The 27,149-nt window shown below is 44.5% G+C and overlaps 2 protein-coding genes across 6 annotated transcripts in view; one reads left to right on the top strand and one right to left on the bottom strand.

Annotated features, from left to right (window-relative positions):
- Positions 1-23,814, top strand: Oit3 (oncoprotein induced transcript 3). 2 transcript variants are annotated; one of them, XM_005390000.2, is made up of 9 exons: positions 1-111; positions 3,043-3,417; positions 4,342-4,449; positions 10,718-10,840; positions 14,831-14,953; positions 16,028-16,188; positions 17,270-17,685; positions 21,788-21,887; positions 23,133-23,814. In XM_005390000.2, the coding sequence occupies exons 1-9, from the start codon at positions 6-8 to the stop codon at positions 23,304-23,306; spliced, it is 1,686 nt and encodes a 561-aa protein (XP_005390057.1). In that variant the 5' UTR covers positions 1-5; the 3' UTR covers positions 23,307-23,814. The 2 variants fall into 2 exon arrangements, with proteins under 2 accessions (XP_005390057.1, XP_013372210.1); XM_013516756.1 differs by lacking the exon at positions 10,718-10,840.
- The window catches only part of Pla2g12b (phospholipase A2, group XIIB), a 28,816-nt gene continuing 23,725 nt past the window's right edge, over positions 22,059-27,149 (bottom strand). For 2 of the 4 annotated variants that reach the window (XM_013516765.1, XM_013516767.1), the window contains exon 4: positions 26,033-26,548. In XM_013516765.1, coding sequence (XP_013372219.1) covers positions 26,427-26,548 — 122 coding nt within the window. In that variant the 3' untranslated portion in view covers positions 26,033-26,426. Of the gene's footprint in view, positions 22,817-26,032; positions 26,549-27,149 lie in introns of those variants that run through there. The other 2 variants (XM_005390003.2, XM_013516766.1) reach the window with 2 other exon arrangements.

The raw sequence follows: 27,149 nt of genomic DNA, 5'->3' as shown, positions 1-27,149 counted from the left end.
CAGATATGAAGAGGATTTTCCAGGCTGTTCACGGTGGTTGGTCCAGAAAGATGCCTCGGTGCCTGCTGCTCACCAGCCTCCTCGTTCTAGTCACCCCCGTGTTGCCCATGGGTGAGTCTCGTGTCAAGAACTTGGCACAAAAAGGTTTTGTTGTTGTGATCTGCTACTGTGTACAGGTTATTAAGATCTAGATTTCAGTGTCTTCAATGGCAGTTCCAGAACTGTGTAAGAAAAATCTCATTATCTATGAAAATGTATTTCCAGGGAATTTCTGTTACATGTTCCATGCAGCCTCTGACCTGGCACCCAAAGCTTCCATGGATCTACCACGTCCAAGGTCCTTCCACAAGCTAAGTGTTCCTTGGTGTACAAGTAACAGGAGCTCCAACCTCTTTATATTCTAGGCACTTTATAGTTCCAATTTAAAAATAAAAGATGAGCTTAGATTTTAGAGCTGAGGATAGAGCTTTTTCTTTAAATAAATTCAAGGATCTGAAAGCTCTGTCCTCATGAAGGGCATAGATCTGGATAAGACAGACTTTACCCTTGACCTTTAAAAATATGTATGACTCTGCTCAGGCCAAGCAACTCCTAAACTCTCTCCGTTCTCTGGGTTGGCACAAAACTGGCCAGCGAGGCAAAGGAAGTGTCAATTTCACTTACTAATGGAGTTCTCTCTCAATAGAACCTAAGTTCTCTCTGGGAGAGGGTGGGAGGCCGGATGGAGAAGCCATCGTCTCTCCTGGCATTTTTGTGCAGCTGTTTATTCGGTTGACCCTGATTTATTTCTTTGCAGGAACTCCGGCACTTTAACAAAGTAGGCTTGAGGCTCTACAGAGACGAAGTTAAATGTAATGTAGTATCCTGGGTGGGATCCTGGGACAGGGAGCGATGTAGGTAAAACATAGGGAAACGTGAATAAAACTATGGTCTTGAGTGCACTGACTGTAGCAAAGGTGCCATGCTAATGTATGCAGTGTGTGCTAAAGGAAAACGCGGAGAGCTGGGGGCACAGTACATGGGAGCCCTTTGGTACTATGTTCTCAGTTTTTCTGTAAGTCCACAACTGTCCCCCCAGAAGGACTGAGCCACCATCTTTAATTATCTCAATCTGCCGCCCATGGTTAAACAAGGGTCGCTCAGAATCTTTCTGTCCCCTCAAGCACCTCCGGCCAGTATCTTCCTATTGGTGCCCCAACCTCTGCCCTTCGCAGCCCGCCCTGCCCCACCTGCAGCATCTAGGATGTTTGGCTCGATGTGGGGAAAACTTTGGGGCCTGGGTGAACGCTTGTCCTGGGAGACCACGGAAGTGAGCAAAGAAGAGGAGGTGCGGGAAAGGAGAGGAGGTGAAAACGCCGGACCCCACGGGCGAGGGGAGAGAGGAGGAAGGGCGTCCGCGCTGAGCAGGGGTGCGGCTTCCCCGCAGGTCTCAGCGGCTGAGGGAAAACCAGTCCGGGCGACAGGACGGGAGCGCCGGCCTGTGCTCCCTGACCTGTTGCTGGGCGCGGCTGCAGGAGTCGGGGTCTGAGGTCCGGCGTCCTAGAGAGTGGAGGGGAGCCTCCGGCAGACCCGGAGCGCTAGGTGCAACCCTGTGCATAAAACCAAAGTCTGGGCTCCACACTGAGCCTGAAAGCAGAATTTAACACCGCTGGCCAGATTATTAAAGGACTGAGTTACTGTCCTAAAGGGGGTTGGAGTGGGATGAGAACAGTTAGTGTTAGGAAAGGTGGAGTGGTTAGCATCCAAATAAATGCACATTGTTATTGCACAGCAGAGAGCGGGTCAATTTCTCCTTCCAGGGCCGCAGGTCCCCTGGAAGACAGGAAATGAACTTTTACCAGCACAATAAGTGCCGTTAACTTTAAGGAAAAACCATAAATCATGGAATAGTCATTACGGGAGTTTCTGCAGAAGCCATTAAAGGTTGAGTAGCTAACCACTTCTTACAAAATTAGAGCCAGCAGATGAGCAAAATATTTCTATGAATTTATAATTGCCTGTGAAATTCCTCCAGTGCTGAGGAAATTTGCTCGGCAACAGAGCCACAGCCAGAGAGCAGTGGAGAGAATTTTCCCTACTGAGAGCAGAGAGAGGCCGAGAATATTTCTTCTCCTCTAGGGACATCAGACTGTGATCACAGGTTCAGTTGACACACCTCCGGGGATATTTTAAAGACAAGGTTGTGCGTGCCATCTGAAACCCTGCAAATCTGTTATTTCCAGAAAATGCAATGTCCCACTTATGTCTTGTCACACGCTATTATATTTCCTCTGGTGATTGCTCGGCAGTGTACTGTGTGTTTCGGATTAGCTGGCAGGGCCAGGACTTCTCCTTTACGGTGGAAGGACCTTTACACTTCCTATCAAGTTAAACTTCCCACTGCGGCAGAATTCTGTTTATAATCTTCACAAATAGCCATTCGAACCCTTTTTCTTTTAACTTCCACAGATGGAGAGCTAGCTGTGCTTGATACGGCGTCTCATGCCGCATAGTTGAACAGCCCGTGTAGTGATTTGTTATTACTCTTGTAACCGAATACTTAATTTCTCTTCCATAAGTCTGTTCCAGAGTTTTCAAAACTAATATGTTTTCTTCAGGCATCTTTTTTCCCTAAGTTCTTAGCTTCTTCTCCAGTCCCTAGTATTTAGATTTAGCCCCCTCCTAAGATTGGGCAAGTTAGTCAGTGACTTCCATTAAGGACAGCCTCCGAGTGTGTGTGGACACAAAACTCCGAATATGATCTGCCCTGTAGAGTCCTAACCTCCCTCATCTGGACAACTATCCTTCTGTCCAGTGATGACTCTGGATAAAACACCTCATCTAACGCTACACAAACCCTTAAGTGGGCTTTAAGTAATGCTGTGAAGGGGGTTTGTGAAAAATGTTTAAATCACATGAAGGAATCTTAAACAACTACTTTTGGAGGCTTTAGATAATTTGTAGAGTTCATAAAAGCTAAAATATAAGAACGTGGACTTGGGCAGCTGGCGCTGTGGCCCGAAGGGTCACTAGGTGCCTCTGAGGTACCCTCTCCGTCCCCAGCCCTAGATCCTTGCTCTGCTTACATCAGCCTGAATGAGCCCTGGAGGAACACTGACCACCAGTATGACGAGTCCCAAGGTACGCCTCTGTGTGACAACCAGGTGGATGGGGAATGGTACCGCTTCACAGGCATGGCGGGGGACGCCATGCCCACCTTCTGCATACCAGAAAACCACTGTGGCACCCATGCGCCCGTCTGGCTCAACGGCAGCCAACCCCTAGAAGGCGATGGCATTGTGGAACGCCAGGCCTGCGCCAGCTTCAAGGGGAACTGCTGCCTGTGGAACACTACGGTGGAGGTCAAGGCTTGCCCGGGAGGCTACTACGTGTATCGTCTGGCCAAGCCCAGCGTCTGCTTCCACGTCTACTGCGGCCGTGAGTACCTTCCTCCCAGCGGCTCCACGGCGGGAGAGTTACTGTGTGAAACCCAGCGACAGTGACAGTAGTGTCTCAGAGTCTGAACAACATCGATTTGGTTGGGGGCCAACAATGCCTCCAGGTTATGACTTTTGAATTCTATTCTCAGAATTTCTGAAAACTTAATGAAGAAATAGAGAGTGAAAGGAAAATGCAAGTAGATCAGTTGAATTTTTTGTTTTTTATTCCATTCAAACAAAACATTAGAAAATGAAATGTTGATTTTGTTTATGGAAATAGAGGCTTTCCAACCTGAGTACAGAACATTCATTTTTCAGATGTTTATATTGATGATTGATGGGTGTGCAGGCAGATAGCACTGTAAAATCCATCAATCTGTTAAAGTGGTATATAATAGAAAGAGGCTACTTGAGGCCAGTAGTACTTTTAAATGAATTTCTGTGTTATCAGGTCCATCAAAATCTGTATGCTGATGTTTTTTCCAGTGCTGAGGATTAAACCCAGAGCCTTGCAGTGCTAGACCAGTGTTCTACCACTGAGTTGCATCCCCGCCCCATAGATACTTTAAGAGGACATAGCAGAGTACTCTTACTTAGTCTATGCCCTTGTTTCTTTTATCAGCATATGACTGCAGTACGTAATTATCACATTCCTCTACAGCTCGTGTGCAGTGACATTCTTACATTTGCAGAAACCCTGTGGCCACCCACAGGCCGGGAAGTGAAGGTGGGAACCACTGATCTAAATGACCAAACATGCCCTCAGGCAGTGTATCTGTTTCTGTTGGCTGATGTAAACCCCCAAAATTTTCTTGATGGTGGCTGGGAACTCACACCCATGACCGCACTCACAAGACCCCAAGAGTGAGAGTCCTCTGGCCCTCATATCTCAAGATAAAGGTATATCTTTATCTCTCCATAGATTTTTATGACATCTGTGATGAGGACTGCCATGGCAGCTGCTTGGACGCCAGCCAGTGCACGTGCTCTCCAGGAACCGTGCTCGGCCCTGATGGGCAGACGTGCTTTGGTAAGGAGTCATCAGGAGGTAGAAACAGGCTATAGGACCAAAGGGACAGATCAAAATCTCTTCCTGCCTAGAGCTCGTCACTGTCCCGTTTTGTGTCTCTGAATGCTTGCAAGGTGTTTAACTTTTTAGTTCACGGCCAAAGCTCAAGCCAAATTTCTGATGTGTCGAGGGGCCATCTGGAACTCTGCTGCCTCCCGTATGAGCTATGTGGCTGTGCAGTGCTTGAGATGGAGCTAATATGACCAAAGAGCTGAATTTTAATTTCAAAAGTGATCCTTGACGGAACTATTACAAAATCAAAGGTGTCTGGGGCAATCTGAGTAACTAAATTTTATCTGTGTTTAGTAGTGTAAATGTAGGTCAAATATTTCTGATGACAATTTGCCATCCTAATTCAGATGTGCTAAAACTTCATTTCAAACCATGTTCCAACACCTTGTATGTTTCTTATTAGTGCTTCCAGGGTTTCTTCAGGCGGACATTACAACACAAATGTGTGCTTGTTTACTAACCTTCTCCTTTTACATCAAAAGTAGCACATCATACACATCTTTTCCTTCATTTATCTTAGTTGCCTTTGCCTATCAAAGCCTCAAGTTCCTATCTGGGGTGCTTGTGCTTCACAGAGATTGTGAATCATCTGAAATTACAAGCAGACTTTTGTGGTTTTATACGTGTGTCAATTTTAGTTTTTATTTATTTTTTGCATCCTGAATTATTTTATTAATCTTTAATTTTTATTAGTACATGTTTGCATGAAATCTGGGATAGTGATACTTCCTGCTTTGCTTGTTACCCAAAATTGCTTTTGCTATCCTGGGTCTCTTCTGATTCCATATGAATTTTAGGATTGTTTTTTCTAGTTCAGTGAGGGATTCTGTTAGTATTTTGATTGAGATTGCATTAAATCTATATATGAGTTTTAGAAATATGGCCATTTTGGCAATATTTGTTCTGCCTGTCCGGGAACAGGAGATATCTATTTTCTGATGTCCTTTTCAATCTCATTTTTTTCAGAGTACTATAGCTTTTGTTGTAGAGGTCTTTCATTTCCTTTTAGATTAATTCCTAAGTATTTAATTTTTCTTGAAATTATTATAAATGATCTTCTTTCCTAATTTTTTCTCAGTGTGTTCATTATTGGTGTACATCAACGCTATTGATTTTTGTGTGTTGCTTTTGTTACCTGCTACCTTGCTGAATTTATTAGTTCTAGGAGTCTTGGTGAATTTTTTGTGTGTCTTCTATATAAACATGCTTTATGGGCTGGTATGTGATCTATTTTTTGAGAAATTTCCATGTGCTGTTGAGAAAAATGTGTATTCATTGTTATTGGGTAGGATACTCTGTAGATATCTCTTAAATTCATTTGGTCAAAGGTATGTTTCAACTCTGAGTTTAAAAAAAAATTTTATCTAGTTGATCTATTTGTGTTAGTATTGTATTAAGGTCCCCCACTATAACTGTGTTGGTGTTTGTATGCTTTTTTATGTCTAGTAGTGTTTTATGAAATTGGGTACATTGGTGTTTGGTGCATATATATTTACAGTTGGTACCTCTTCATACTGAATTAAACAATTCACTATTTAGTGGCCTTCTTGGCCTCTTCTGATCAGGTTTAGCTTGAAGTCCACTTTGTCTGAAAATAGGATAGCTACTCCTCATCTTCAGGGCTCCTTTATTTGGAATGTTATTTTACATCTTTTGATTTTAGTCTGTGAATTTTTTTTATTAAATGTGTTTCATGTATATAGCATACCACTGGATTTTGTTTCTTGATCCAGCTGGGGATGTGACTCAGTGGTAGGGTTCTTGCTTTGCATGCACAAGGCCCTGGGTTCAATTCCTAGCACCACAAAAAAAAATCCAGTCTCCCAATCTGTATCTCTTGGGGCCGGGGATATAGCTCAGCAGCACAAGTGTCTACCTGGCAAGCGCAAGGTCCTGAGTTCAATTCCCAGTACCAAAAAAAAAAAAAAAAAAAAAAATCAATCTGTATCACTGGACTGAGGAATTGAGACTATTCACATTGCGAGTTGTTAGTGAGAGATATTAACTTGTTCTGGCCATTATACTGTTTTCCTGCTCCTCATACCTTTTTGTTCCCCCTTCTTCTTAACTGATCCCCCTATCTGATGTATTCATTCCACTAGACTTGTTGGCATTGTTGGCTTCATTGTCTCTTTGTAGAATATTCTTGAGAATTTTTTTGAGAGCTGGTTTTGTTGTCATGAATTTCTTAAGGTGTTTTTTTGTCACAGAAAGACTTTATTTCTCCATCCATTTTTTGGGGTTGGGGGGACAGGGTCTCACTATGTAATTCAGGCTGGCCTTGAACTTACTATACAGTGCAGGCTGGTATCAAACTCACAGTGATCCTCCTGCTTCCCTCTCTCAAGTGCTGGGATTACAGGTGTGCACCATGCCCGACTTCTTCATCAATTATGAGAGATAGTTTTGTAGGATATATTGATCTGGTTTGAAAGTTGTTTTCTTTTAGGGCTCAAAGCACTTCACTCCAAGCTCTCCTGGCCTTTAAGGTTTGTGTCAACAAGTCTGCTCTAGGGGCTGGGGATTTAGCTCAGTGGCAAAAGCGCCTGCCTGGCAAGCGCAAGGTCATGAGTTCGGTTCCTGGTACCGGAGAAAAACCAAAAAAAAAAAAAGAAGTCTGCTATAATTCTAATGGCTTTAATGTTATAAGTAATTTGTTGTTTTTCGCTAACATCTTTTAAGATTCTATTTTTGTGTTGGACTTCTGTGATTTTGACTATGATGTGATGTGGAGATGTTCTTTCCCAATTATGGCTATTTTGAGTTCTGTATGCCTTGCTTATCTGTAAGCTAAATTCTTTCCCTGTACTTGGAAAGTTTTCTTTTATTATTTCTGTAAGCAGTTTTTTTGGCCATTTATGTTGTCTTCCAATTGTTCACTAATTCCATAATCTTAATCTTCTTCGCAACATCTAGCAGGTGTTAGGTCCACTTTCCATGATCTCTTATTGCTTATGAGGTATGTCTGATTGCGTGATTACCTGCATCAGCACTATTTCCTAGTTCTGACACTCTTGCCTCACATCTGGTCACTTCTACTGCCCTTCTGCTCCCTTAAAATATTCAGTAGAATATTTTATCCCTTGGATTTCTGTTTGGTATATTTTCATGGAGTTTAATTTTTTACTAAACTGGTCATTCACGATTTGTATTGTTTTGTTTAGTTCAGCTAGTGTATCATTAGTGTCGTCTGTAAGCTCAGGGATCATTTTGTTTATTAAGTCCATTATCTGTTTAGTTATGTTATCTTTGAGCTTAATGAGTACCTTATTGATCTGATTTTTTTTCTTGGTCCCCTCTTTTATCACTTTGTATAAGTCATCTGTTTAGCTTTTTATTTCCTTTCCATCAGTGGATTACCTTTAGGGAAATTGGGAGTTTCGGGGGGCATTTTGTTGCCTTGTTTTCACATGTTTCTTTTTTTGGTGTATGGGAGGGTTGAAGGTCAATTATAGTTGAAAGACTTTGTTGTTAGTATGGAATATCTTTGGTGAGTGTGTGCTTTCTAGTCATGTACTCTGGGCATGGTTAGCTATAGGCCTTTGCCTCTATCTCATATCTGACTATTTCCATTAATTTGAGGGTGCAGTGTAATTGACCTGACACCCACTTCTCTTATGTTAGAGAAGATTGGTTCCCCCTCTCTGGGAGCCAATGTTATCATTATTTTGTTCTTTTCTCTGCCTTAGTTTTCACTTAAATGTAATAATTTCAAATATTTGTTTTAAATTACATACTTTTTCAAGCAAAGAGAATAGTATAAAAATAATATAATACACACAAATGTACCCAGATTTAACTACAATTAAATTTTCCTTTTTTTTTTCATTTAAATAAATTTTGCAGGTCAAGTCATCCCTTTGCATCTCATTTTCCTCTCTCATCCTCCAAGGGTAATCATTATGTCTGTACCTATAACAGCACTGTACAGCATTGCTCTGTGTATTCTTAAAGTTAACATAGAAATAATACTTTATCTCATATATAAGATTTTCTCTATTGTATAGCCATAGGAATGGAATTTCTGGTGTGTAGAGTATCTAAACTGACTATAAAAAAGAATCAATCCCAAATAATAATGTCCTAAATAAGTAGAAGTTTATTTCTCCATCACATTAGAATAAGTTCAGGGTTGGAATGGAGGACTTCAAGAAACTCAGGTAAAGGGGCAGCCACATCCACATCCAGGAAGGTTGCAGCCCCAGCCATCACTTTGTAGGCACACTACTGAGGAAGGGAAGAATGTGTCCAATTAAGATTGGAGTCTTAACCGTATTTTTCACCTCAGCAATCTCTATGTTTTATCTGCTTTCTGTTTCATCTTCTCCTGTTACATTCTTATTCTGGCATTCATTCTTTCTTTTATCTTTCATCTAACTTTTATACACTTGTATTATAAACTTCTGAATTAATCTATCATCTCTGATTCAAAGACTCCTGTTATCTTCCTATCCTCTCTCATGACAGATTGTTTGTAATATTTTCTACAACCCATCTTTTGTCGTAATTGTTTTTCTCTGGTTCTCTGCTCTTATCTGGCTTGAGGAAGTTTTACTGCAGAGCAGTTTTTCAATTACTTTTGTCAGGTATCACTAAGGTGTACTAGTTGAGGTCAGATTTTATAACAGCTTCAAAGATTCCCTCACCATGTGGGACATATAAATACATACTTCACATGGCACAGGGGCTGGGGATTTAGCTCAGTGGTACAGCGCCTGCCCGCCAAGCACAAGGTCGTAAGTTCAATTTCTGGTACTGGAAGGAAAAAAAAAAATACCATGACATGGCCCTAGCTTGGGTTCTTTTCTTATTTTGTAAAGGCTTTTCTCTCTCCTCTAGCCTCAGGAAGAAAGCTTCCTTATTGCTTTCCTGGTATACCTGGCAAAATTTTGGTACTCTCAAGCTTATTAAGAGGTATATTAGTCCATCTTCTGTTACTATAATGAAATACCAGAAGCTGGGTAGCCTGTAAAGAAAAGTAGCTTAAAACATTTAGCTTATAGATCTAGAGATTCAAGGGCATGGTGTTGGCACCCACCCTACTTAGGGAAGGCCTCATGATGGATGGTCCCATGACAGGAGCACGAGTGAGCAAAAGACACCACAGCAAGACAGAAAGTCAGAGACCTACTTGGAGGAGACCTTGAGGGGCCCTACAAGAATTGCATTCCAAGGGCAGTGCCACTGATGACACAGCAACTTCCCACTAGACTCCACCTCTTAAGGTCCCACCACATCTTGACATCACCATACCAGAGACCAGCTTCTAACACACAAAACTTTGGGGGCACCTTTAAGCCATATCCAAATCATAGCAAGGGGATTCCTCTGAGGGTGTCATGGACTCAAGCAGGGCTTCAGGTCCAGCTCATCTCCTTTTCTTGGCCCAAGGCCATGTCTGCTTCCACCTATTGGTATTTAAAATCCATCCGTAGCTTATGTCCTGTATCCAGGTCTGTCATTCCTGGAGCCATGATGAGTTTAGATGCCAACCTTCCCTTCTTTGTCTGTAGAGGGAAGTGAGTAGACATTTATTGCTAAGTGTGCATTTTTTTATGGCAAGAGTCCATATCTTTCATCACAGTCCTTAAAAGTTTAGCAATTACTGCTTATATATAATGTGAGACTGTTCCTATCTTTATTTTTTATTTATTTATTTATTTATTTTTTGGCTTTTCTCCGGTACCGGGAACCGAACTCACAACCTTGCGCTTGCCAGGCAGGCGCTTTTTGCCGCTGAGCTAAATCCCCAGCCCCTGTTCCTATCTTTAAAATAGACCTTAAGGGCAGTTCATGTTGTAACAGAAGACTCACAAAATACTTTATCAGATATCTCCTTCTGCACTGTAGGTTCCTTTCATGACTTAAAACACAATTTAATTTATAACTTTGTATTTATTTAGCAGCTTTTCAGAAGCTCACTGAAAAATGCAAGAGTCGTCAACACAAATAAGTAGGTCTATCCAGGACACAAAAGGCACTTCCTTCCCTCATACTTTTGCCGCTAAAAGGGGAGGGAATTGGGCAGGCAATTAGGTGCCTTCCACACAGCAGAGGGCAGATGAACAGGAGACTTGCGTGGGGAAAAGGAGTTGCTGGAAGGGATGATGCTGGAACATACTGGGGAGTGGGGCGCGCAACGGACTCTGAAAGGTCGCGAAGATTCTGCTCAGGCCTTGGGACAAGGTGTAGCAATGGTGTGGCTTCTCTTCTACAGATGAAAATGAGTGTGAGCAAAACAATGGTGGCTGCAGTGAGATCTGTGTGAACCTCAAAAACTCGTACCGCTGTGAGTGTGGCGTCGGCCGTGTGCTGCGAAGCGATGGCAAGACTTGTGAAGGTAGGAGAGGTTGCCGAGGGGCTCGGATCTAGAGCCCGGAGGAAACCATCGGCTCATTCTTCACCATGCAGGAAAGAGCCGAGGTGTTGGAGGAGGGTAACCGGCTGTGTATGGAAATGACCAAAGAGATTCATCATCACTGCTGGTGCCTGTGCTGTGGACAGAATTCACTGCGGGTTTTATCTCCAAGATCTCACAGGAGGCAATTTTGCAAGAGGCAGAAAGCCATATTCTTTTAGGGGAAATTAAAGTATCCCATGGTTTTCAAATTCAAGTATGCCCATAAAGCACATCTAATTTTTTAAAAATGATACTTGGGATTGAAGTCAGGTGCTTCACATTGAGCTACATTTCCAGCCCTTTATTTGTTTTTTTTTTCCTTACCTTTCCTTTCTGTTTCTTTGTCTCTGTCTCTCTGTCTCTGTCTGTCTGTCTCTCTTTCTTTTTCTAAAATTTTGAGACAGGGTCTCTTGCTAAATTGCCCACACTGGACTTGAACCCGCCATCCTCCTCTTTAGGAACTAGGCTCGCACCGCCATGCCTGGATCAGGTAGGATCTTGTTCAAGTACAGATCTTGATTCAGTAAGTTGGGGATCAGGTCAAGAGATTGTATTTCTGCGTAGCATACAGTTGACACCTGTGCTGCTAGTCACAGCGGCACACGAGGAATAGCAACATAATGGAAGCAGATAGCACAGCAAACACCTTATATAAACCTTCCCTGCTGAGGAGAATCACTGGGGCCTCTGCACCCAGACCCCGCCAGCGCCCTCTTCTGAGGTTCTGCTTCTGCAGGCTGGGAGGAGGCCTTACAGCTCGAGTTTATTACAAGTTCCACCCGTGAGTCTTACTGCCCTGGGAGTTTGGAGGACTGCTTTACCTGAAGCCATTCCCCTCTGTATGCTCTGTATTTACTGAACAAATACATTTTCAAGGATAAATAAAATGAATCATTTTTAATAGCAAAGATGCTACATCCATTTTACATGATTAAGTAACAAAAAGAAACCCTAATGTATTTCACATAATTGAAATGAAAATTGTCTATGATCATTGTTTTATTTTTTGTTGACAATAATTGTACATATTTATAGGATACCATGTGACATTTCAATAATATATTATTATATGAAACTTCAATAATGTCCCTTCTCTAAGACGCATTTACTTTTGCAAGTTATCACCACTGAGATGCCATCACTTCTGCTGTCATAAATTTGAGTTCTTGTGATACTCAGTGGAGAGTGTGACATGGAGAGAGAAACAGCTCAATTGTTATTATTTACAGCAGACATACAATTTGTCCTACAGGGTAAATGGACTTGTGGGTTCACAGAGCTATAGTACAGCTTACAAGAATTCATTTTCTTTTAATAATATTTAAATTAATAATACGTGGGATGCAGTGGCACACGCCTGTGATCCCAGCACTCGGGAAGCTGAGGTAGGAAGATTGCTGCAAGTTCAGTCAATGTAGCCTGGCTACATAGTGAATTCAAGGGCAGCCTGCTCTACACAATGAGACCCTGTTTCAATAAAATAAAATAAAATAAAATAAAATACTACTTCGAAAGGAGAAATTATGACTAGTGTCTACAATTTATTATACACAAAGTTTGCATTGCTAAGGGAAAATTACTAGAATATTAAAATGATGTCCTTTATAAAAATTTTGTTGAATAAGGGTAATGTCCTCAATCATCCTTAAATTTTAATTATTTTAAGCAATAAGTTTTGCATACTTGAATATTAATGAAATGGTCCATGAGGAACATTCCTGAGTACTTTATTGGAACTATTACAGTTAATCTTTTATATTCATAAACCCTAATAACCATCAATGAAAAAAATTTAAGAAAAGGATAAAAAATATATATGCATTAAACTGTAGGATTAATATTTCCACTAGTAATTCTTAAATTTTATTGATAGTTTAAACAAATTTGTTTTTCCACTGGGGGGATTAAATAATTGTATCATCTTTTAAAATAATGAGCCTTTTAATTTTTTAAGTAATTTTTATTTTTTATTATAAAACCATAGGAAAATACAGAGGAGTAAAAGGAAGATAGTTAAAATGACCCACCATCCCCCTTGCCAGATACGCCTATTCTACACATTTTGGTATAACCTCCTGAAAGACTTAAATCCTTGAAGGCAATTTAGATTTTCAAGTTTTTTACTGCTCTGCATTTTTAGACCTAGAAATATTCTGAGTGAATATTTAGGGTGATTCCTTCATCTTACAAAGATTGGAATTATTATAATTCAGAGAAATAAAATGGCTTAAGAAAGTTAGTCTTTGGAGCCAGAGGTGTAGCTTAGTGGTAGAGCACTTATCCAGCCTGTCTGAGGCTCTGGGTTCAATTCCCAGCACCACCACCAAAAGGAAGTCATTTTTTTAGGAAACAAATTTCCTATTGATTTTAACATCTTACAGCATATTTATGCTTTCTTCCACACTGCTGCATATCATTCCACCCATTTCTAAAGCCTGCAATCAGTGATAGCTAATGTATTTCACGTTTCACAAACAATTAATACATTGCTAATTTATTCTCTATACATTTCACAACTATTATTTATCCCAAGTTAATTTACTGATGTTCCAAGGCCTACTTTTCTTTTTTCTTTTTCTTTCTTTCTTTCTCTTTCTCTCTCTCTCTCTTTTTTGCTATCATTGAACTGATAGAGTTATATCTTACCTGAAAATCAGCTTACATACTTTCCTAACCATCTCAGGTGATTTGAAACATTTCCTTCCCAGTGTAACCTAGAACAGGGGTCAGCAAACTTCTGGAAAGGCCAGATAATAAATATTTAGGCTCTGCGGACCATATAGAATCAATAAAAGTATTCGTCTCTGCCCACACAGTGAGAAAGCAACCATGGAAGCAGATAATCACATGGACATGGCTGTGTGCCAGCAGAACTATTTGAAACAACATGTAGCAGGCTAGAGTTTGATGACACCTGAACTAGAAGATAATGCCCAGGTTCCAGTTTATTTTTCTTCTGCTAAGCTTAAAGTCACATAATAGTTGCTTCAATTTTTAGTTGAATATTTTTCTTTTTGTCCATTGACTATGTGTTTTGCAAACATAAACATTAAAAAGAGGAGACTTAAAAACTCAAGAAAAAAATTTCATAAGAAAAATATCACCATGAATTGGTTGAATGGACTTTCAGTGTATGGTTCAGGCCTTTTATCCCCAATACGGGGGTCAAACTCAAGGTGTCTAGCATGCTAGCGACCACACTACCATTGAGCTACACCCACAGCTGTTAGGCCAGTGATGGTGAACCTTTTAGAGACAAGTGCCCAAACTGCAACCTGAAACCCACGGATTTATCACTGCAATTAAACCTGAATACTGAGGTTTTAGCTTAGAAAAAAACCAACTCATGCATTAACAGCTTTTGTCTTAAAAAAAAAATAACGCCCATGCTATAGGCTTGCCACCAGGGCCGTAGGCCTTTTTTTTAGTAATGTGCTGTCAGTCTAAAGCCCTTTATCCCCAGACCTCTTGATCCCAGCGATTGAGCAGAGGTCTATGACCCAGCCAATTAGCTGCAACTCTGATGCACCCAGCTGAACTTATGCTCTCTCAATCCCTTTTCATCAATAATAATTTCTAGGAGGGGGCATTAAGTGTTGCAGCAATTAATACATGACTTTTGGGTCTTACACCTGAAAAAACCCATTAGCTCAGTCCAACCATGAGAACAAAACATTAGGCAAAGCCAAACTGAAGGACGTCCTACAAAATGCCTGGCCAGCTTAAGTGGATAGAACTGTGGATCCTGGGAGATTACTGTTTGTAGCTATAAGATTCAGCAGACACTTGTGGACTTGGGTACACGTCTTGATTACTGGGTTAGACTGCAGGGAGACTGCTACGAGTCAGGTACAAACCCTGACGTAAGTGCCGGGATCCGGAGGGAGAGAGGGCATGAGACGATCCTCCCTTCTGTTGCTTTTCCTGCAGACATTGAAGGATGCCACAATAACAACGGTGGCTGCAGCCACTCTTGCCTTGGGTCAGAGAAGGGCTACCAGTGCGAGTGTCCCCGGGGCCTGGTGCTAGCTGACGACAACCACACTTGCCAAGGTAGAACGCGCATGGGCTCCACCTCTGCTCTGCTTTACGCTTCCTCCGGCCCTGCACCCTCTCACCTCCACCCGCCAGGCGTGCCAGATCCTCATCTTCCAGAACAACCCTTTGAGCCGTGTGTGGCCCCGAGTCATCACCTGGGAATCGTTCCGAGCTTGCTAAGAACAGATTTCCCGTTTACCTTTGATTTTTCTTGGATTCTCGTGGCTCACAGTATGACGCATCCTCCATTTGGAAGTAGAAGGCTGATGTGGTTCTCTTTTCTAGCAGATAAAAGAATGGAAACTGAGTTGAAGTCCTAGGGAACGGAGTCTTCCCCCTCAGCCACGCTCTGAGAACCATTTTCTGGAAATCTAGTTCTTGGTATCCAGACTGTCAGTGCACTCACCCAGCAAATATTTCAGGAGCACTTATTTCTTATTTTGTACGTATTCCATCGTGGTGACGTGGCCTCACATACTGCACCCAGAAGCGCTCCTCTGGGGGTATTTGCAGAGTCTGGGGACATGAACATGGGGATACTAAGGAAAGGCCACCTTTTCTATATTAAGTTAAAGTGAATTTTATAGTCTGAGTTTATGGTTTACTGAGCAGCGCAAGGACAATTTGGAAGCCTCCCCCAAGTGCAGTAACACTGTTTATTACCTCCGCTTTATGGGGCCATAATTAACAGTAAAATCAAGGCAGCACCATTACGTTGTTTAAACCAATATCAAAGCACGCTTTTTTTGTATTGCCTATAAATTGCACTGGTGCTAAAAATTAATCCTCTAGGTGCTCACTTCTTGAAGCTATGCCTGCCACCCTTGTAAACAAATGTGTGTTGGACTGAAACTTGAACACAATATTTCCTACTTCAAGGAACAATGTATTTGAAGGGCATTCTTTGACCAGTCATGGGAGCTGGGAATCCTGGTTTTACTCACCAGTTTGCTTTGAGTACCACTGATTTCCTGAGGGGTAGAACAAAAAGCACAGTCTGTGTGAAGGAGACATTGTTTCCCGAAGAAGCCTTCCTGACTCTTCCTCCCCACCCAGTTTTCAGTTCTAACAGTAGCCCCTCTCCTGCAGTCCCTGTGGTGTGCAAGTCGAACGCCATTGAAGTGAGCGTCCCCAGGGAGCTGGTTGGTGGCTTGGAGCTCTTCCTGACCAACACATCCTGCCGAGGCGTGTCCAATGGCACCCATGTCAACATCATCTTCTCCCTCAAGACGTGCGGCACTGTGGTCAACGTAGGTTTCTCCCAGGGATCCTGGGGGAATGACCAAAACCCAGTCACTTGGGAGATCTTGGCAGAGGTCTGCAGTGTGGTTTGTGTCATAGATGGGATATTTTAACACGAAAGAACCGAGCTTACAACATCCGCTGTCACTCATTTAACAGCTGTGTCCCTGAGTACCTGCCATGGTGCTGCACTGCCAGGGAGAATTCTGCTACCTGTTCCCAGCCAGGCACCTCTCCCCCAGCTGTTCAGGCCTTTCCCCTCCTGAACCAGCACCAGGGCCGCGGGCGCACTGGCCACTTCCCCTCTGACCAGCTCTTCTATTTGAAGAAAGTGACTGAGATGATGGTACATTTGGGGTGTAGCGAATAAGTTCCAGTACTCAACCAGGTTGAGGTCAAAGGTTTCTCCTTTCATCCAAAAATCTGCGCACAGCCCTGTGCTGCAGTCTGAGGGGACGATGGACGGAGACTCCTGCCTGCTGGCAGCTTACAGGGCTGTCCTTACACATAAAGGGAAACCGATAAAGGGTGACACAGATGACGGGGCCTCTTGGAGTCCAGTAGGAGACAAGTAGGACTTGGACTGGTGTGGAAATAGGTGTGTGGCTTACACCAGGAGAGAGGAAAAGAAAAAGCCTTCCAGCTGGGAGACACACTGGGCGCGTTCTGCGGATTGTTGCGGGCCGACCCGCGCACAGCAGAGCAGACAGGGCTGGAGGCAGAGTCGTGAAAACGTCCTGCGGTCACGTGAGCGCTCAGCCCCGGGCGCGGTGAGCACAGCTAGGGAGATAGCGCAGCGGGGTTAACAGGTCTAGGACTCCTGCAAAAAAACGACGTTGGACGCTGTCCTCCTCTAAAACACCGGAGCTTGAAACTTGCTGATTCTGCGTAGATGAGGTTTTAGGAGCAGCGCTCCAAAGGAATGTGCGCGCTGGCCGAGAAGTAGAACATCAAACTCCAGCAGCCGGGGCGGCCTGCTAACAGAGGGGAGCGATTGAAAGAAAAAAAAAGCTTTCGCTGTGAAACAGATTTGGGGGGACGGGGAATTTCCGTAGAAACACACTCTCTTCCTCTCCCGGCCCGGCCCAGGTGGTGAATGACAAGATCGTGGCCAGCAACCTCGTGACAGGTCTTCCCAAGCAGACCCCGGGGAGCAGCGGGGACATCATCATCCGGACCAGCGAGCTGCTGATCCCGGTGACCTGCGAGTTCCCGCGCCTGTACACCATCTCGGAGGGCTACGTCCCCAACCTGCGCAACGCCCCGCTGGAGATCCTGAGCCGCAGCCACGGCGTCTTCCCCTTCACGCTGGAGATCTTCAAGGACGACGAGTTCGAGGAGCCCTACCGGGAAGCTCTGCCCAGCCTCAAGCTCCGCGACTCCCTCTACTTCGGCATCGAGCCCCTGGTGCACGTGAGCGGCCTGGAAAGCCTGGTGGAGAGCTGCTTCGCCACCCCCACCGCCAAGGTCGACGAGATCCTCAAGTACTACCTCATCCGGGATGGGTAACTATGCCGCCCAGTCCGGGCATGCGCGGTCCTTTCCCAGCCCCGCACGGCTGCTCCTCAGCTCAGGAGCCCTGAAGGCGGAGTTTAAAGACTGAGGAGGAGGAGGGGAGTCAAAAATGACTCCCAGGTGTGCAGCTGAGGGGACTAACGAGATGCCATTACCCCAGAGGAAAGACATTATATGTAGAAAAGCAGAGTTGAGGTGAAAGTATTGAATTTGATCACGCACACAAAATCAGTTTTTTGGTGCCACTGGGGATTGAACTCAGGACCTTCTCACTGAGCTCCTCCGTTTTTGAGACAGTCTTCCTAATTGGCTAAATTTGCCCAGGTTTGAACTTGCAGTCCTCCTGCCTCAGCCTCCCAGAGTGCTGGGATTACAGGCCTGCACCAACATGACAATACATTTTAGATACCTGAGGGATACCCAGCAAGAGCAGGTTAGTGGGCAGTTGGAAATGGAGGTCAGGCTCAGGAATGGGGCAAGGAGTAAAGGGCAGAGCATGAGTCCGTGTACGGCTGGAACTACAGCCTGGGCCGGCCTGCTCAGGGAGGGCAGGGTGCGCGTGCCTGCCAGGTGCGGCTCCCCGCATTCCCGTGGCTGAGAATGTGTGCGGAGGAGGAAGTGAAGCGGCAAGTGTGGACCCCTCTTTTAAGACGTTTGGTAGCACAGGAGAGAGAAGAAATACTTGACAGCTTTAGGAGAAGAAAAGCATGGAAGCTTCCATGACCTCCTCTGAGGAGCTGCAGATGCGATTTGCAGGTGTGTTCAGGGACCACTGAAAGCCTAACAGCGCTTGCCGCCATTCCCAGGAAAATGCACACAAACCCCGAAACACTCTCATGCTTGTCTTGTTGTTCTGAATGCCAGATGGTCAAGTCTCAGGTAGAGGCAGGACTGCAGCTTCATAAACAGTAATCCCCAGAAAGCTTTTCTGTTTTGTTTTGTTTTTTTGGTACCAGGAATTGAACTCAGGACCTCATGCTTGCCAGGCAGGCACTTATGCCACTGAGCTATATCCCCAGTGCTGTTTTGGTTTTTTTGAGACAGTGTCTCACTGTGTAGTTCAGGCTGGCCTTCAACTCACTATGTAGTTCAGGCTGCCTTTGAATTCACAGCAATCCTCCTGCCTCCGCCTCCCAGTTGCTGGGATACAGGTGTGCACCACCATGCCTGGGCAGAAAGTTTAAAAATAAATAATAGAAGCATCATTTTATTTCTTTGTAGTTATAGACTTAATGATTAGATAATAGATTTCTTTTGAGGGGTATGGGGTTTTGTTTCTTTTTAGATTTTTTTTTTCTGTTTTAATGGCATACTCTTCGTGACTAGAAGTGAACATAGGTAAGGCGTCGGTGAGATAATGAACATTATTTCTCCTCAGATGTTTTCTCCTGTCCCTCGCATTCACCTTTGCTTTCTCTCAGCATTGGGATCACACCTTGGGCCTTGCTCATGCTCAGCAATCACTCTCCCGCTGAGCTACATCCCCAGCCCTTCTCGTTTTTTTCACTTTTCTTCTCCTTTTCAATGCAAGGCTGGCCTCGAATTGACAATCCTTCTGCCTCAGCCTCCTGAGTAGCTAGGATTACAGGTGTGTGGCCCCATGCCCAGCTCACGTTTACTTTTAAGAAGTATGTAATCGTAACGCATTTACTGGGAAGGAGTGACCTGAAATCTCAAAAATGCCTGTGACATTCTCTTATGTATTGGTCACTTAGACTCTCAGCGAAGGACTGTTCGCTCTGTTTTATTCAGTTCTGTGAAGCTGCACTATTTATTCTTCTTGCCCTTGGCACATGCAGAAGAGAAATATGCATGTGTTGTGAGAGAAAGCAGCGTAGACGAGAGCCGGAACATGGCGGCAGCGCGAGCACAGAGGACGTGCAGCAGAGAGCTGCCGGACCTGGGCTCTCAGCCTCCCCGGTTGCGCCCCTGCCAGAGGGAATTGCTGGCTGTCCAACCCTGCTCCCGCGGCCTCTTGACGCGGCCTGTGCTATTTCCTCTGCCTGAAATCTTTGTTCCTGTCTGATTCTGCCTGGCCCTTTGGAATTCAGGGGCATTTACTTCCGCGGTGAAGTCCCAGTTCTGTTGGACGTGAACTAAAGGCCCCCGTCCTCCTCAAGGCCCAGCAGAGCGTAGGGGTCATTAATATTCCCCCAGCAAATCCTTGAAGGAGTATTCAGAATAGTAATCTGGGGCTCAGCCACAAAACCAAACATTTTTGATCGTTCATTTTAAAAAGTATTCACGGTCTTTAGCTTAAATTTATTTTAAGCTGGTTTCCCCCACATGTTGAGCATACCTGACTTACTTCCCTCTGGTTTTAGGTGGTACACACTCTGAGAATGCAAAATAGCTTAATGCAGGCCTAAGTAAAATGTAATGAGAAAGTGAATCTTTAGAAAAAGAAACACTGGGCTCTAAAGTCAAGTACTGGCAATGTTTCGATAAATAATTACTGTGGACTGTCCTATACCCCTGCTGTTTTCTTTTAACACGAACTTGGAGCTCTGAGAACTAACATTTTCTAATGACAGCAAACACCAAGTCGAGAACAAAATTTGTAATGCACTACCTTGTAAGAACCTTGCCTGCCTCATTTTTTCTTCTAAAGAAAAATAAGTCTTTTTAGATAAAATAAATTGAAAATGCTGAGACATTTAGGTGAAAAGTACCTTTTAAATATTGTTAGTATTGTTATGATAGATACTAGACCATCATAAGCTATATTATTCTGTGTGTACTGTAGACCATGTGAGTATGTGTGTGTGTGCGTGTGTGTGATGCTGGGGATTGAACCCATGGCCTTGTACACATAGGCAAGAGCTCTACCACTGAACTGCACCCACAATTGGAATATTACTCCTCATTTTCCCTTCTGAGGCACCTAGTAGAGGCTCTTGTACAGATTAGGTGTGCAATTGATCTTTATTGTAAAACACAATGAAAAGCTATAAACTGATTTTACCTCAGGACAATCAAATTGAGTAAACAAGTTCAGGACATAGCAGAAGCCCTATAGCCTGCTCAGGGGCTCTCCAGTTCAGTGGAATAAGATGCTAACAGTAATACAGGTTGAGGCGCCATCTTTTAAAACAATTTTTTTGATGTTTCAGCAGCACCCAAAGAGCAGCGGTAAACTAAAGCTGTACGTAAGCATGTGGAGCAAGAACCCACTTCAGAGGCTTTTAGATCTGACCCACTCTTTTCCTGGCCCAGTAGACAAACTGTTAGGTGCCCATTAAAAAGCAACTATTTCCAGGGGGAAAAGGTTTCTTTAGGATTTGAATGGGACCACTAACACAAGAGCAATCCTGGGCCTCTCTGGGGAAAAATCTTCCTCTATATCCAAAACCTTGGCTTCAGCACGAAGCTTGAGTAACGTCTTTCCCCAGCTATCCTTGAGGGGACCCTAGAAGTTACACTGCAAGCAGTAGACCTGAGATTAAAAGCCCAAGCCCTATCAAGTGGCAGGTGCACCATTTGGGAAAAGAGGAAGTAATACGATTTCAGGTGAGACTGCTCCCCAGGAGAGCCACTTGTTCCCTAAGGAACAAAGATGCGCACCCAGCAACTTGATGCCCCAGTGTGTTCTGTTCCCCTTTGCACCTGCTGAGGTGGTTGGTGCCTCTTAGGTGTCTAGAATGTACTTGTTAAGTTTAAGAGACGCCGCCTCAAACCAGTAATAAACTATACAGTTGTTGTTGTTTTTTCCTGTGGCACCAGGAATTGAACACAGGACCTTGCGCTTGCCAGGCAGGTGCTTATGCCTCTGAGTTATATCCCCGGCCCCAAAACTTTCTTTGAAATGTGTTGTTAACAGTGCTCCACTGAAACACATGACCTAGCAGGAAGTGCTGTGCTGGTTGGTGGCTCAGCAAATGGAAGACGAGATAGGCTCACTGGTGAGGAGGGCTGGGTCCCACAGTGCCGTCACCAGGGGGGAATTTCATTTGCTTTCTCCCAAAGAGCTGGCGGGCACCCCAACCTGCTCCACCCAGTCTGCCTCTCCTTAAGCCAAACATGTTGGAAGGGGTTGTTTTTCCATCTCTGTTGAAATGATCAAGTCTTACGTGCAACGTGTCCTACTTTCAGCTGCGTTTCAGATGACTCAGTGAAGCAGTACTCATCCCGGGATCACCTAGCAAAGCACTTCCAAGTCCCTGTCTTCAAGTTTGTGGGCAAAGATCACAAGGTGAGCTGAACACCTTTCCTAACCCCAGACCTAAGCCTTCCTTCTCAGCCCCCGTCCCTTGGTCAGCTGACCTTGTGAGAGCCCACAGTTAGGCTCCCTGTGACCTGTGGTCGGGTATGGACAAAAAAGCCAGTGTGTGGTCAGTCACACGGTCAAAGACGTGCACAGGAGAGCAAGAAAAGACAAAGAGTGAGATGGGAAGTGAAAGTAGTACAAAAGTGCCAATTAAGGATGCCACTTTATACATGCTAAATTTATAAAAATTCTAAATAACACTTGCAAGGTTATACGTATACAGTGGTGGGTATAAATTGGTACATTTTCTGGAAAGTTATTGATAATATGCAGTAATAACCATTAAATCATCATCTTTTCTTACCTAAAAATTTTAATCTTGGCGGTTTCTCAAAAACAAAAAGTTTGTCGAACATGTTCACAGAACGTTGTTTTAAGGGAGAAAAAACCTCCAATCAAACAGAGCTAAAGGGCCATCACATATAAATTTAATGCAATGACAAGCAGCTATTAAAGTGATAAATGTGTGGAAGGCAGACTGTAAAAATGTTGTCCAAACAGTTCATATGCATATCGGGTACACTACATTTATTTATTTATTTATTTATTCCCGGTACCGGGAATTGAACTCACGACCTTGCGCTTGCCAGGCAGGCGCTGTGCGGCTGAGCTAAATCCCCAGCCCCTGGGTACTCTCCATTTAAAAACCCATATATTTACATGGACAAGGTTATAGCGTGACAGGTGCAGTGTTTGCTGTTGTTAGCGTTGCTGAAACGTGTAAACAGAAGGAGGTTCCAGAGGCCAACACGCTTCTCCCGCTGCCTTTAGCGTGCCCACGCCTTGCCCGCGGTGTCGCCACTCCGCACGCCTTCCTCCGCCAGGCCGCGGGCGGCAAGCGGTTCCTCACGGCCCTTGACGTGAAGAACAGAGATGCTCATGTTAGACGCTGTTTCACAAAGGTCTCCTCTGTCCCCACCCAGTGCAGAAGCTATGGATGTGGGTGACTCCAGTTCCAGCTCGCCACATTACTGATGTGTGAACTGGGCTGGTTCCTTCTTCACCCTGTGCCTCAGTTTACTCCTCTGTAACATGGGGATGGTAACACCTGCCCCAGAGTGCTGCTGTTAAGCTTAAGGGAGAGAAAGTCTGTGAACCGGGTGGCAGGGTGCCTGGCTTCCCCTGGCGCCCACAGCGGCGTCCTTGCCGCGGGTCCTTGCATCTTTTCAGGAGGTCTTTCTGCACTGCCGCGTGCTGGTCTGTGGAATGCTGGACGCGCGTTCCCGCTGCGCCCAGGGCTGTCACCGGCGAGTGCGACGTGCAGCCCGGGAAGGAGAGGACACCGCGGGTCTGCGGAGCCAGATACTGACGGGCGGCCCGATCAGCATCGACTGGGAACCCTAGTTCCCTGCCCACCTGTCGGTCCCTCCGGCAGCTGTCCTCTCTGGAACTTCTGCCACAGCCCCTAAGGATGTCAGAGGACCTCCTAGGACACCTGGCTTCTTTAGACCATGGACTGTGAGTTTAGACCAACTCCCGGAACCCCTCACTGCGTCTGGTCCACAGGTGGGTACAGGTCACAGCTGTGCTGAGCATGTGGCCCCAGCAGGCCTTCAGCTTCCTAATGGGGGAAACTGAGCTGTCCACACAGCAGGACGCTGGCCCCACCTCCTGCAGGGCTTTCCTACAGTTAGACACCCCATGTATGAGGCAACAGGGCCCTCAACTCAGAAGCTGGTTATAATATTTAAAGTTAGAAACCAGAAACTAAATACTTACTAAAACTCTGACCTAGAAACTCAGTGATCCCTAGATATGTAAATAATAATCATACCTTAAAATTTCAATTCAAACACAGAATAGTTATAGGGGATTTGGAAGTTTATCAATAAAACAATGTATAATAAGGAAATGCCTTTTGATTTTTCTCTTGCATAATTTTTTTATGTTTTTATTGTCTTAGGTGAAATGTTTTCACTTAATAAATATTAATAAACTAATCAACATGCATGTAAGTGGTTTAATGACTAAACTATTAGCAAAATTAAAGTTGGGTACCATATGCCTTCTTGAGTTGGAATTCAAATTAGTAAGACAATAGACAAAGGTATAAGTTATATCATACTTGGTGCTTAATAAATTTTATTGAAATAAATTTTATAAACCACAAAGATAAATGTTATGTACAGTTAAATCAATCTCTGTGTGTGCATATGTGTGCGTGCGTGCGTGCGTGCATGTGTGTGTGTGTAGTCCTAAGGATCGAACCCAAGGCTCTCTACCACTTAGCTACATCTCCAGCCCTTGTTAAAATTTTATTTTGAAGGGGCTAGGGATTTAGCTCAGCGGCAAAGCGCCTGCCTGGCAAGTGCAAGGTCGTGAGTTCGGTTCCTGGTACCGGAGAAAAAAACCAAAAAAAAAAAAAAAAAATTTTATTTTGAGACAGTCTCACTAATTTGTACAAACTGGCCTTGAATTTGCAATCCTGTTGCTTCAGCCTCCCGGGAGCTGGGATTACAGGTATGGGCCATCATACCTAGCTAAATTCAATGTCTTGATATGCCAGTTAATAATACACCTTTACATAAGATTAGAAAAAGTTTCTTTTTCTTTAAAAGTGTCCATAATGAATAATTCCTATTTGAACTGGTGGAATTAACAAAAGGAAGGAAAAGGAGTTAATGATTTAAATCAGAGCTCAGCAACCTTTTTTCTATAGGAACACACACTAAAAATGTTTTAGGCTCTCTGGACCATGCAGTTTTTGTTACAATTGTTCAACCCTGTTGTTACAGCACAAAAACAGCTGTAGACAAATTTAGCACAACTCTAAACAAATGTGAGCATGGCTTTAGTATCAGAAGCTGTGCAGAAACAAGCCTTGGACTGGATTTGGCCCACGACAGTTGGCCAATCCCTAATGTAGATGTAGATTAGTGCCCCCCAGGCATCAGAATCGCCTGAGGAAACACTCGTGAAACACCAGCGCAGAGGCACCAGCCCGAGTGTCCTTCCATGCTTCTTTTATACGGTGATCTTAACCCATCTTCATGATGAGAACCACAATTTAGGGAACGCCTATGTGTCTCTCGCTCCCCTAAGGTTGCACGTGTTTCCCTAGCCTTTGCTGAGCGCACCTCAGACCTTAGCATGGCTAAAACGCCATATGAGACCTGGAACACCAAGGTGGGGGATGGCGGTGGGGGGGGGGGGCATGATTCCCGATTCCACCTGCCCCACCTCTCCCCTGGCCTTTGGCAGGTAGTTCTCTACCCTGCCTACCTGCTTCCCTCTCTTCCACACTAGTAGGAATCACTGTCATTGGTGGAATAGAGAAAGCCCTTCCGGACTTCATCATGGTCCAGGAAGTGTAATGCCAGAGGAAAGGATTGGAATTCCAATAAGTCAATTCCAATCTACCGCTTCCAGTGCAACCCATGGTGAGCATAGAGACACGAAGGCATATTTGCAGTTGTGGGCACCCAAGGGGGTCCTCAGTCCAGCTAGAATGATGGCTAGCCGGAACAAAGGCTTCAGCCCAGGGCTGAACCCAGGTTTCATTAAATTGTGAAGAAGGGAGCGGCTCAGGAATGAACGACTGCAAGAGTGGCAGGAAGTACGAGAGTGCTGTGAGCTGGGCTGGGGAGGAGGCCTGAAATCACCTCTGCAACAGGCAGAGGCGTGCAGAAACAGTGACCTGCGTATCACACACTGGCACAGTATCTAGTGTTTTGGGGTCGGTGCTTCACTTTGATGTGTCATCCACGCCCTGAGAGCTCATAGCCTCTTTTTTTGAGGCTCATTCTCATCCGACTGCGTGGCGTCACCCGGTCTAGCTCACACATGTCACTTGGAGCTGTCCGCGGGGCACCACGGACCTGTTGCATTGCTTCAGAGGCTACACATCAGCACCTCGGCTGGACCCGTTTGCATTGCTTAAAGCCACTTGAGGGGATAAGGAAATGTCCTAGCCAGCTCTGTTCATACTAATACAAGGAGGCAGGGCCAAATGCTCTTCTTTTCAGGAGAGCCTTCCAGGTGGTCCTCCGTAGCAGGGCTTACCGGGTTGGGTTCTGTTCTCTTCTAAGGGAAATGGAAACACAGGTGATAATGGAATTCATTCATCTCTGTTCACGTTTTCTAAAAAGTACGCTTTATTAAATGTGAGGTGCTTACTGGCGACTGAGGAAACCAGGCCAAAGGAAAGTCATTGCCTTTCAAAGGGTTAGACTCCTGAAAATTTCGCTTACAAATATAACAATCAGTTCCAGGAATCGCAGGGTTTGCTTGTAGCGTCGTCTTGATGCTAAGAATTGAGTTTCCAGGTGAATGTGTCTTAGTCGGGAAGAGCTGTGCTAGAGCGATGCTGGCTTCAATCTCCGCATCTCTCCCAACTTTCCCCAAAGAGCAGGACTCACTGTCTCCCTGCTCCTGCTGTGTGACACCCACACCGGTGGAAGACAGGATGACACGCATCTGCCGTGATCCGTCTCTGGGACCGACAGCTGTGAAACCACCTCATCGTCATAATTCTTCTTTCTCCTCTTCTGCACAGATGCAAGCTGCCCGCTGACTGTTCATAAAGGGCCGGCAGCCCAGGGTCCACACAGTATTGAACACGGTGTCGGCCAGAGAATCACAGGCTACTTGAAAAAGGTGGAGGAATAGAAAGGTTAACATGCAGGACTCTCCCAAGCAGTGCAATTGTGCAGAGGCACAATTTCCAAGCATGATGTGCTACCCAGTGTCAGTCATTGGTACATAATTAAAACAAAAAGCATACAGTTAAGAGAAGCTTTTTAGCTTCATCCCATCCAACCCAATTAAGTGGAATACCCTTTGAGGTGCCCTTCTTTTGTGGGACATCGGATCAAAATAATGGTTAGTTATCAGATCTCCCCTATCACGCTCACCATGGTACAGTACGCTCGCTCGAGCAGCACTGTTGTTTCCTACAGCTTTCCCTGGCCAAGGATGGGATGCACATTTGTTTACTGGTTGAGAAACACTTGTTTGTGTTGGATGCGTTGGTCAGCCACTCTCCTAGGTGTCTGTGATACAGAGACAAAGGCCATCATCCCCGACTCTCTAGGGCTTCACTTTTGGAGCAAAAAGGAGACAGGATGTTCAGGTCAATAGTTAGTTACACTTAACCACAGGGAACCTGTGCCCAAGGTGGTATGGAAGCCCTCAGGAAGGGTCGCCATCCCTCTGGGGGTCAGGGTTGTGAATTAGGGAAGGCATGTC

The sequence above is a fragment of the Chinchilla lanigera genome, unplaced genomic scaffold, assembly GCF_000276665.1.
Source record: "Chinchilla lanigera isolate Chin_1 unplaced genomic scaffold, ChiLan1.0 scaffold00036, whole genome shotgun sequence".
Classification (NCBI taxonomy): Eukaryota; Metazoa; Chordata; class Mammalia; order Rodentia; family Chinchillidae; genus Chinchilla; species Chinchilla lanigera.
The sequence above is the reverse complement of the archived record's forward strand: the minus strand, read 5'-3'. Positions and strand labels throughout refer to the sequence as shown.